The sequence below is a fragment of the Pristis pectinata genome, chromosome 10, assembly GCF_009764475.1.
Source record: "Pristis pectinata isolate sPriPec2 chromosome 10, sPriPec2.1.pri, whole genome shotgun sequence".
In the NCBI taxonomy this organism is placed as follows: Eukaryota; Metazoa; Chordata; class Chondrichthyes; order Rhinopristiformes; family Pristidae; genus Pristis; species Pristis pectinata.
Window position 1 is genome coordinate 45,612,012 of NC_067414.1, and position 12,230 is coordinate 45,624,241.

Below are 12,230 nucleotides of genomic sequence, written 5' to 3' on the forward strand. Positions count from 1 at the left end.
ATGCATTGACTAGAAGTTCTTAGGACCATTCCAAATGCTGTGCTTCCATTCTTCCTGTCTAGCTGCTAATTTCTTCCTGTGAACAGACTGCCTGTTTTGGGAGTCTGGTTCCAGCATGCAAACAATGCTTGCCTTTCACAGCTTACCAACTGTAACTATGGCCACAACACTGGGAATTTTGGCCCAGAGAGGATGCTGGCATTGGTTCACTCACCCTTTCAATGGATTCTGAGGACTTTATGGAGATAGCGTCAATGTTAAGCTTCCAGTGAAATAAGGTGCCTGCTCTACATAGTCCAGGTATTAGAAGCGAATAGGTGGGCAGGAGGGCAGGGATTACTACTGCCTGATGGACCATGAGGATTGTGCCTAGAGTGCAGGCATTCAGAGGCTGCATGGTCATTCAAAGACAAACTTAACAAGCGCCTGCCAGCAATGTCGTTCTGTAGCTTCCACAGACTATGTCCTTCACCACCTGCCCAGGTTCTCGTGGATGCACATCACACCCATTATTCCACAATCCATTCATTTAATAGCAACACTTTCAACAGATGGCTGCGTAAATTGTCATATGATCTTTTAGTAGCTTCTTGCTAAGATCACACTGGTGGTGCTTCTTGCTATGAAGAATGTGATCTTGCAACAGATCAGTAGGGAACACCATGCTGAAATCAAGAACATCAGTTTCAGCACACAGAGAAACCCAACTTCATATTTCTGAGAACTTCACAATGGAATTTTTTTACTCTTTCTGCCACGTTTACAGATAACCTTTGGATTATCTATGATACTTTTCTAATGTCAAAACAATAGTGTGGAACAATTTCTAGGGCTAGTGCTTTTTATACTGAGGAACACTTCATGTACCTCATAGCCATCTCAAGGTATGTTCAATTCCTGGAGTTTTATTTACGTCAAGTATATCCATAATAACTGTTTTGATCATTAAAAATCCAAACAACGCTTACCTTCGGCTAAACGAACCAAGCTCTCAAGCATGCGTATTGTGGTTCTTGCTGCATTTCTGAACCCACTTTGACGCTGCACTTGGTAATATTTCACAAGGATTTTATTTGCTTCTTCAGAAATCTTAGGTTGCAAAGTTTTGATAAGACAGAAGTAGGTTTTCATCTTCTCCATGCTCCACAATTTGAGAGAGACAGTTGGGCAGGCTAAATAGTTTTAGGAAAGGATATGTTGTTCTATAATTAAAACAACATTCTTACATGCAACCTACAAACATTTGATAAGATTATTAAAATATCCCTGTAAGCTTATCAGATAAAGCAAAGTTCACAAAAAGAAAACAAAAATGTTTTTTGATCTTAAATACAGACCTTTATTTTCCAGAATAAAAGAAGCAATGACTTTATCCCATTCTTCATTTTTGGTATCCAGGAGCACCAAAACAAGGTCAAATCTGCTCAGAAGTGGGCTAGCAAGAGCTGTATTTACAGTGATAGATTCATTGGGATCATACTGGCCTTTTGGATTAGTAGCTGCCAGTACAGTGGTCCTTGTGTTCAGCTTGCACACTAGACTAAACATAGAAAGATAATCAGTATCAATGTTTTATAATAGAATATTGAATGGGAAAAACATCAATGGTAATTTTTACCCACGTCCAGCACTTTGTATTAAAAGTAGTTACAATGGCAGCAGCAAGCTTTTACTCATCTAATACTTCATGTAGAAACAATAGCCTGCAATCTCCTCAAAAACATTGCTAGTTTTGCATGGAACTGTTAACATTTACTTTTGTAACTGTAAAGGAATATTATATTCCAGCACAACAGTGTACAAAGGGGCAAGTTCCAGACTTCTTTGCATTCAGACTACTTGGAAAGTTATTGGAATTGATCCTCAAGAATGAAGTTATGGAATACCTAGAGGTGCAAGACAAGATAGGTGCAAGACAAGATAGGTGCAAGCCAGCATGGTTTCATGAAGGGAAGATCCTGCCTGACCAACCTATTGGAGTTTTTTGAGGAAATCTCAGGTAGGCTGGATAAGGGAGAGGCTGTGGATGTTGTGTATTTAGACTTTCAAAAGGCCTTCGACAAGGCGCTGCACAAGAGGCTGATTAATAAGATGAAAGCTCATGGAATTACAGGAAGGATATTAGAATGGGTGAAGCATTGGCTGATAGGCAGAAAGCAAAGGGTGGGAATAAAGGGATCCTGTTCTGGTTGGCTGCCAGTTACCAGTGGTGTTCCGCAAGGGTTGGTGTTGGGGCCGCTTCTTTTTACATTGTACGTCAATGATTTAGATTATGGAGTAAATGGTTTTGTGGCTAAGTTTGCAGATGACACCAAGATAGGTGGAGGAGTAGGGTGTATTGAAGAAACAGGAAGGTTGCAGAGAGACTTAGATAGTTTAGGAGTATGAGCAAAAAAATGGCAGATGAGATTCAATATTGAGAAATGTGCTATTGTACACTTTGGAAGAAGAAATAAATGGGTAGATTATTATCTAGATGGGGAGAAAATTCAAAGTACAGAAGTGCAAAGGGACTTGGGGGCCCTCGTGCAGGATACCCTAAAGGTTAACCACCACGTTGGGTCGGCAGTTTAAAAAAAAGCAAATGCTATGTTGGCATTCATTTCGAGAGGTACAACGTAAAAAAAGTAAGTGTTGATGAGGCTCCATGGGGCACTGGTGAGACCTCATTTGGAATACGGTGTGCAGTTTTGGGCCCCATATCTTAGGAAGGATGTACTGATGTTGGAGAGGGTTCAGAAAAGATTTACGAGGATGATTCCCGGAATGAAAGGGCTTACGTACGATGCACATTTGTCGGCTCTTGGACCGCACTCACTGGAGTACAGAAGAATGAGAGGGGACCTCATAGAAACATTTAGAATGTTGAAAGGATTAGACAGAGTAGATGTGGCTAAGCTGTTTCCCTTGGTGGGTGAGTCCAGGACTAGAGGGCACAGTCTTAGAATTAGAAGGTACCCGTTTAGAACAGAAATGAGGAGAGATTTCTTTAGCCAGAGGGTGGTGAATTTGTGGAATTCTTTGCCACCTACAGCTGTGGAGGCCCGGTCATTGGGGGCGTTTAAGGAGGAGATTGATAGGTATCTAATTAGTCAAGGTATCAAAGGATATGGGGAAAAGGCCAGAAATTGGGGCTAGATAGGAATAGTTTAGTTTAGCTCATGGAGCAGACTCGATGGGCCGAATGGCCTACTTCTGCTCCTTTGGCTTGTGATCTTGTAATTGAACATTTGTCTCCTCTGGATTGGAGCACCAATTGCCTCCAATTTCTCAGCAGTTATTTTAGGTAACTGACATTTATTTTTGATTTAATTAAATTAGTATACAGGCAACCACTGCACTGAGAGGGCTCGTGTTCCTAGAAAACAGCCCATACCGCAATTGTCCACAGTGTGAAGCTGTGGCATCTGCATAGGCGTCAAGAAATACAAGCTGAAAAATTTTTTAAATTGTATTTTTTTTTATATTTTTCACATAAATTCCAAGAGAGTAAATTTTATTCCTATCTCAAGTTTTTGGGTAGTGATTTCTGAATTCTGTAAGGGTTAATTTTCATTACTCAAATGGCTGTAACGCAAGGGTCGCCTATATTTGTTTCCTAAAGTTTTTTTTAAATAGTATGCCTCATGTTTAATACTTTTTTTAAAAAAATGTCAAGCAGACATCACCGCAAAGTATGATCTTACATCAAAGTACACTATATTGAAGATGGATGAATCACTTGGCAGTAAACACCAATGGGGAAATTATTTTAACAGCACTTCATTCTGCAAGTTAATCAAACCATCAGCAATGAATGAACTGTGTATAATGATAGATTATTTTAGAATTCCTAGAATTCTATACTGGTTCCACCTTTTAGTACAAGTTCATTTAGGATATTTGGATCAAACATTGATATTACAATTGCCATCGGAACAATCTGATTGATATACTACTACTATTTGACTTGTTCCTCCAGTAACCACAGAGGGTTTGTTGCTGAAATACAAATAATAATTTGTTTTGCTGTCAGGAAGACTGAATGTACAGATGTTTTAAAAGTTAGGACACCAACCAGAAACCAGGTATCAAACGTTGTTCTTTGCAGAAAACTTACCCTGCCTTTGCCACACTTATAGTCTGTTGTTCCATTGCCTCATGGATGCTACTTTTATCATGCTCTTTAATACTGTTAAACTCATCAATACAGCAAAGACCTCCATCTGCCAGAACCAGTGCTCCTGCCTCCAAATTCCATTCACCAGAGTCCTTTACTGCTGTCACAGTCAAACCTGCAATAGAAAGAGGAAATTTGCTGCAGTGACCAAGGAACCGATTGTGGACTTCAGGAAGGGGAAGTCGGGAAAACACACACCAGTCTTCTTTATGGGGTCAGCGGTGGAGAGGGTGAGCAGCTTCAAATCCTTGGCCGTCAACATCTCAAAGGATCTATCCTGAGCCCAACACATTGATGCAATCACAAAGAAGGCACGCCAGGGGCTCTACTTTGTTAGGAGCTTGAGGAGATTTTTGGTACGTCACCAAAAACTCTTGCATGTTTCTACAGATGTATGGTGGAGAGCATTCTGACTGGTTGCATCACCGGATGGTATGGAGGCTCCAATGTGCAGGATCGAAGGAGGCTGCAGAAAGTTGTAGACTCAGCCAGCTCCATCACGGGCACAACAGTCCCCACCATTGAGGACATCTTTAAGAAGCAGTGCCTCAAGAAGGCGGTATCCATCATTAAGGACCATCACCACCCAGGAAGTGCCCTCTTCATGTTACTACCATTGGGGAGGAGATACAGGAGCCTGAAGACCCACACTCAACATTTCAGGAACAGCTTCTTCCCCTCTGCAGTCAGATTTCTGAATGGTCCATGAACCCATGAACACTACCTCATTATTCCTCTTTTGCACTATTTATTTATTTTTGTAACGTAGTAATTTTTATGTCTTTATGTCTTGCACTGTACTGCTGCCACAAAACAACAAATTTCACAACATATGTCAGTGATAATAAACCCGATTCTGATTCTGAAAAGGAAACAAATCCCAAGGTACACTTCACAGAGTATAAAAGCCTGCTGTAGTACTGATGGTTCATCCAGCAACCACGAAAGCAGCGACAATACATATCCAAGTCAAGATGGCATGGGTTATGTTGGATAAGAACAGTGCTCAATAAGCAGTTTGTGCTTTGTTCAGCTATACTAAGTAAATAGCATGATCATAACCTAATCAAGCTAATCCAAGGTACAGCTAATCCAACCAGTTTTCACTAATGCTCTATTCTTATCTGTGATATTTGCTTAGAGAGAAAAACATTACAGCAAGCAGGCAAAGCAGACTCCTTCTGTGCAGTAAGCCTCTAAGATTAGAAAGCAGAAAAAGCAGAATTGATTGCAGAACAGGCTGAGATGGGAGATTGAACACTGAAGCACTGTAGTGATTCCGTTGGCAGAAGGTTACAATTACAGCAGTGTCCATTGGCAATTTCTATTGTCAATGTGAAGTTATTGCTGAAAAAGCTGAGAGGAAATTACAACATCATTACAACATGGAAGGAAGCTATTTGGCCCATTGAATTCAAATAATGTGTGAAGGCAAGAGTTTCTTTACATATAGATTTTAGCCACTTTTCTTTGTTAATTTATTTTGGAACTCAGTACTTTACAGCAGGACTGGGACATCACACCTTACCAGCTAACTAATCAAGTTGAGAAACTCTGTAATCAAATGGATATTCTGCAGTTTATTCTGAGAAACTCCATGACTGCTTTTCCTGTAATTGTCTGCTTATAATATCATGGGACATAATGCTAATTTTGACTGTTAAAAAAATTCAAACATAGACATAAAGGGCAAAGTTGTTCATAGGAACATTAATGAATTTTGTACAAACAAAATACATTTTTAGCCACAGAACTGGTGAAATTGAGGGGAAATAATTACAACAAAAATACACGTTTACAATCACTTAGTGGGTAAAGGTTCAGATTTAATGTCTGGTCTGTGTAGTGTCAGCTATTGATAAACAGGGAAAGCAAGGGCATTAGTGAAAATCAGGCAGGGTCACTGACAAGCATTCAGTCATCTCTACTGGGAATTGTACATCATTCCACCAGGCCCTAATAGAAGGCTTATTATCTAGACTCACAAGCAGGGAAAGGTTGCTTGGGCAGGATCAGGGATGACTGCTGGCACCTCAACACGCATGTCTCAGCCATCAGGGAGCAAACAGCATCAAAACACCAGTGAGAACAAGTGTATTGAACTTTGCAAGAATTAAGCTTTCTTTCACAGTTTGCTAATAGTTTGAAACTGTTACACACAGCTGCTGCTTCTTGCAGAATACATGCCATTGATTCGTAGCTCAGTGGCTCTGGCAATAATCACAGGCCAATTCTACTCTCTATTAAAGGACGTTACATGGAAACAATAAAACTGTTGTTGGGAGGGCGGAGAAGACTAGGCAGCATACCCAGCCTCAGAACAACCTAGCTGTCAAAGGCTTTCTAGGTTCTCTAGTCAGAGACATTTAAAAATGACTCAATAGATAATTCTAAAAAGTACATCTGATTTAAAGTCACATAATTCATAATACACATGACTCAAGTCAGGTTATTTGTTTTTGTCAAGGAATAACTGAGGCTCATCACATCTGACAAATACTGATCATCTTATAAAAAGGCAAAGAAGTTTTTTTCTTCCACTCTTTTCCACGATGCTGATCCAATACTGAAACAATTTAATGTAAAAGACATCTACAAATGTGCACTGTTATTGGTGTACTAAAAATTCCTTCTGGTGTGTCTCTGAAAGCCAGATTCCACACAAAATAAAATAGGCAGTAACAGAGCAAGTTCAAACAACTGAAAATTAAAATAAGCACCGAAACCAGACACTCTACTTGTAGAAATTGGATGCAGATGGTCATGAAGAAGTTACTCCTTAAATAACAGCTTTAAACTGAACAGTCATAAACTAAAATATAGAATCGAATCTTTAAAATCTTTGCTTTGGTTTACAATTATGGCCTAGAAATTGTAGGACACTTGGAAGGCCATGTTAAACAGTCGGTGCACAGTGCATGAATTCCGATTTTGTTCAGGGACTCGACACCAAAAAATTCTGCAACACACAAGGCCCAAAGGGAAGCAAGACACAAGGTAAGCCTGGAGCACTTAGTGTACTGAGAGGATGTCCTCCTTTCCATGCTCCATCACTTCAAGAGAATACGCATTCTTCCGTAATATATCTACCACTCCTGCAGATGTGCCTGAATTCACGTTACCAGAGGTGGTGGCAGGCAGAGAAAAGGGTCAGGACACAATTGGGATGGGGTAGGTGAAAATCAAAAGAACTGCAGATGCTAAAAATCCAAAATAAAAACAGAAAATGGTCTAAGTACTCAGCAGTTCAGGTCGCATCTGTGGGAAGAGAAATAGCTAACGTTTTAGATTAGAGACTCTTTGTCAGATCTGTGGAGGAGACAAAAGAAACTTGATCAGCTGCAGGGAGGTGAGGGAGGGGAATGTCTCTGAAAGGGTAAAACCAGGGTGGCCATGGGGATAAACTGTAAACAAGGTTTAATTGTGGTGGGCCTTTATTGTACTGTTGCAAATTGTAAAGCATGAAGACATAGGCTGAGTATGTCCTGCAATCTAAGGAAAAAAAAAGGCGAGAAAAAAACAACTAAAGCTGAGCCAGTATCACAAATGGACAACTGATACAGACAGAAATCAAGTTACCTGAAGTTGTAGAACTTAATATCAAGTTCAAAAGGCTGCAAAGCACCCAGACAGTACAATGAGGCCAAACGCAAGCTGTAAACAAGCTTACATTGGGCCTCATTTTAACAGTACTGGAGGCCACTTTAATTCTCCATCTCACTCTGACCTATCAATCTGCGGCCTCCTGTATTGTTCCAATGAGGCCCAATGCCAGCTTGAGGAACAGCACCACATCCTGTGTCTGGGTACATAGCAACCTTCTGGCCTTAATATTGAATTCTACAACTTGAGGTAATTTGATTCATGTCTGTATCAGTCGTCCATCTGCGATATTGGCTCAGCTTGTTTGTTGTTCTTTTACCCCCGTTATTTTCTATTTTTCTCTCTGGGGGTACAGGACATGCCCAGCCTAACCTGTCGGGCATATCATCCTGCTCGCATTTTACAACAACTACAGTCTTTTGTCTATGTTCTCACTCACCAACTGCTCCTGTTCATTCATTGACCAGATATTCTTGATTACAGCTTATCCCAATGGTCAACCCAGTTTTACTCTATCGCAGACATCTCCAAGCCCCACCATCTTGCAACTTACAAGCTTCTTCTGTCCCCTTCCCAGTTCTGATGATGGGTCTTCAACCTGAAACATTAACTCTGTTTTTCTTCCCACAGATGCAGCCTGACCTACTGAGTATTTCCAGCGTTCTCCATTTTTATTTGCAATGGGGTAGGGCTGGCTGCTGGAATCAACAAGGGGTGGCCCTGATCAGGGTTTGGCTGAGCTGGGAACTCAGATGGGATTTTACAGCAATCTTGCAGTTTCATGGTTATTTTACTGAGATTTTTTTTAATCCAGATTTTTATTTAATTACTTGAATTTATGTGTTCTACACCAGAGTATAAATTAATATGCAACAAGAATCACTACTTGGACTAACCAAGCCAAAATATGAAAAATTAAATTTCAAATACAGTTCTGTAACAGTAATTGAGAATTAAAATTGTACATACTGCACAATTTACAATCATGTAAATATTTCCTTTATCTTTGTAAGATATATAAATATTTCCCTTACCTGCACTAGTGGACCCAATTCCAGCTGTCAGGACCGACCGGGGTACAATTTTTGCTGCATACTTTAGAAATTGAGATTTCCCAGTTCCAGGATCCCCGACCAACAAGAGATGAGGTTCACCTTCAAAACAAAGGAAATCTTAAGGGGCACATGTTCTTTCAGTAATTAATTACACGCACTCAGCCTGCACCAGGAAATTGAGTGTGCACGCTCACTGGAGCCTGCCAGGCTGCTCATACTTGCCACTACCCATCAGACTGGGCTTTTGCTGGATTCAGAGGACTGAACAAATGGATGTCAACACCATTGAGGTGTCCCTCAAGGCAGAACAGGCAATTAGGCAGCATACCCAGCCTCAGAACAATCTGACAGCCTTTGACTGTTTGCTGGCTGTCAGAGGCTTTCTAGATCTTTTGTCAGAGACATTTAAAAATTATCTATTGAGTATTTTTTTAAATGATATAAAAAATTTTAAAATAATTAAAAACAGATTAGAATACTAAGAAGTTAAGGGGTAAAATAAATGTAGAATAATTAAGCCTCATAAACATATACCTTTCTCTTCCCCGCCTCCTCCCCACAGGGCTGGAGAATCCATTCAAATGCCAATTATATGCCAACCCTTCCTAACATAAAGCTCAGGGCCCAGATGTTAAATGCATCTGGTCCCTCCTCACCACATCATTGTTCCGCCCAGGGCTCACTTGGTCCAATGGTAGAAGTCAAATGCACAAGCGTCAAACCTCTGCAGTTTGTCTCAAAACCCTGCCTCTAATTACATATTCAGAAAGTCCACAACATGCTGTACCATAAATGGCTGATCCAGCATTTGTCCAGAACTGCTGACCACCAGCCCCCACTTAGCTAAAGTGTAGGTGCCCCAGTTGTCTACACATTGAGCAGTGCAAAATATTAGAGATACCATGTCTGTCTGCAGATACCGAGAAGACAAGTGCATTTAAATGTGCATCCTGTATGATAGTGTCTTCACATATTGTTTCATATATCTAATACACCTAGATCTTCTGCCCATTTAACCAACAAGATTCTAGATGGGACTTAGCAGAGGGCTTTGTCTTTGAAAAAGACACACCTAGAGGTGATCTTGCAGATGCATATAAAATGAAAATAAAAATTACAGATAAAGGTGACCTGAGATATTTTTACAAACCAAGTAGAAGTCATAGTTTCCACTGGTGGAAGGCAAAACTGGCACAATTTGGGAAATGAATTTCTACTAAGAATACATGATTCAGTCATTGATGGTAGAATATCAGAATCATTTAAGAAAAATCAGTAGTATTTTTGTTGTTACACAGGTTGAAAGATTTTTTTTCCTTGTCCAGAATTACTTCCTGTCTCATGAATTTTGCTTCAAGTCATTCCATTGAATTGCATGAATTAAATGAACATCATCAGAAATAATCAAAGAAAATAATATTCTAGTTTAGATATATATGAGGGTTTATTTTATATATATGGGTTCCACAGATCAATTCTTAAAATTTCAATTCAATAATATTGCATGTTTGTTGCCACAGCACTAACCTCTAACTTTGGTGCCAGCTGCATCAGTTCTTTGCACTCCACCTGCTAATACCATGGCAACTGCCAGCTTAACCACATACATTCCAAACACCTGTGGACAAAGGCTGGCCAGAATCTCATTTCTTCCTTAAAAATAAAAAAAAATAATGACCTTCTATGATGGAAGAGAGAAAAAAAAAACACTCCATTACTTGTAATCAAAATCAACACAGGCAAGTTTATATTCCACTATAAACAAATTTATCAGAATGAGCATTATGCTCCACTAGCTCCCCGAACCACTCTCCACAAAGAGTGCTGGCAAGGAATTACTTTGTCCATTTCAAAACAGTTTGTCTTGTGCATGCTAAGCCAGTCTGGTTTTCACAGAATATGTTCATGCATATATTTATACTCATAAGAGACTCCAGTGCAGTTGACAAGAAGCTCACTCATAATTCCATTAAAACACTTCAATTTTAAAACGTGTATTAAGATGTTAAAACTACTCATTAGGATGTGGAACTAGTGAGGAGGTGGGGGAAATCCAGTACTGATTGTACAAATCTTTTTTCAGCCTTCCAGTCTTTTATAGTACCTTTTAGTGTGTCATCTTTCCTCATCCAGAGCACTGATTACTAAGTATGTTTTCCTATTAAAGTTATCTAGCTCTAAAAATAATCTGACAACAATTTACAATGTCTTTAATCTAGGAAAAAAGTCCCAAGGCATTTCACAGAATTGCAAGCAAGTAAAATTCAGCACCAAGCTGTAGGTATTATGATGGGTGACCAACAGATTGATCAAAAGGTAAATAGTGAGATGGGTTTTAATAAAAGACAGAAATGCAAAGAGATTAAACAAGGAAACTCCAGTGATCATTTTGATCCCCAAAGGTACATTTGCTAAAGGCTGGACAGAAGCCAGCTTTCTAAAAGAACACAGATAACGCAGCAGGTAATATAGATATCATGTTGGAATTGAGGAGGATATGAAGTGGGATGGGGGAGTGGGGGGGTGCAGGTGGAGGTGGAGGTGAGAAGAATGGGGCACGTGGCTATGAAGAGATTTCAACGTTTAGGACAAGCATTTTAAAAATCATTGGTGGGTGGACCAGAAGCCAATGTCTTGTCAATGAGCAGAGGAGAGATGGATAAGCAGGACACCATTCAGAGCAACAAATATTTATCTCAGATCCTCTTTAGGCTGTTCAATATATTATTTGACTTACTGGTAATTACCTTTTTGTTACTCATTTACAGAGTATAGCACATACTGCCCAGACATAATGCTCTCAAGGAAGCCTTCTTGATCTATTGCAGTCCATTTGGTGAAAGTACCTCCACAGTGCTATGAGGTACAGAGTCATAAAACATAGAACCAGTAACAATGAAGGACCAGCAACATACATTTCCAAAATTAGGATAATGTGCAACTACAGGGGAGCCTGCAGGTGGCAGTATTCTCATGCAACTGCTACCCCATCCTTGATGATAGAGGTTGCGGGTTTCAAAGGCAAGTAACTGCAGTACATTTGTATGTTGGCTATAGCACAATAAAGTGTTTAGATTATTTTAATGTGTCATACTTGATCAAAAATTGCAAAAACAAGTTCGAACAAAAGTTCTTTACAATTCTGTACCATTGGGATACTAGGGATTTTTTTGGGAGGAGAAAGGTGGATAAAACCTACTAGGGATTGCATCAACTGGACATGAACAACAAAAAAAAAACAGCCATACTTAACACCTTAAACAATGGTAACAGTGAAAATAACTGCTTTGCTCTTTGGTATATCCTAATTCTGTGTGTAAAGGAAGATTTCACAGTACGCTTTCACAGGGAGACTCAAACACGTCACCAAACTGTGTTCAATTCCTTTAATACTTTCAATTTTTGTGTTTTGG

At 39.6% G+C, this 12,230-nt stretch overlaps 1 protein-coding gene across 3 annotated transcripts in view; it reads right to left on the bottom strand.

Moving 5' to 3' along the window:
- Nucleotides 1-12,230, bottom strand: part of mcm9 (minichromosome maintenance 9 homologous recombination repair factor) — a 33,430-nt gene that overhangs the window by 6,066 nt on the left and 15,134 nt on the right. For 2 of the 3 annotated variants that reach the window (XM_052024680.1, XM_052024682.1), the window contains 5 exons: nucleotides 10,345-10,470; nucleotides 8,797-8,916; nucleotides 4,100-4,274; nucleotides 1,338-1,540; nucleotides 969-1,172 (listed from right to left, as the gene is read on the bottom strand). In XM_052024680.1, the coding sequence (XP_051880640.1) occupies nucleotides 969-1,172; nucleotides 1,338-1,540; nucleotides 4,100-4,274; nucleotides 8,797-8,916; nucleotides 10,345-10,470 (828 nt within the window). Of the gene's footprint in view, nucleotides 1-968; nucleotides 1,173-1,337; nucleotides 1,541-4,099; nucleotides 4,275-8,796; nucleotides 8,917-10,344; nucleotides 10,471-12,230 lie in introns of those variants that run through there. The other variant, XM_052024683.1, reaches the window with a different exon arrangement.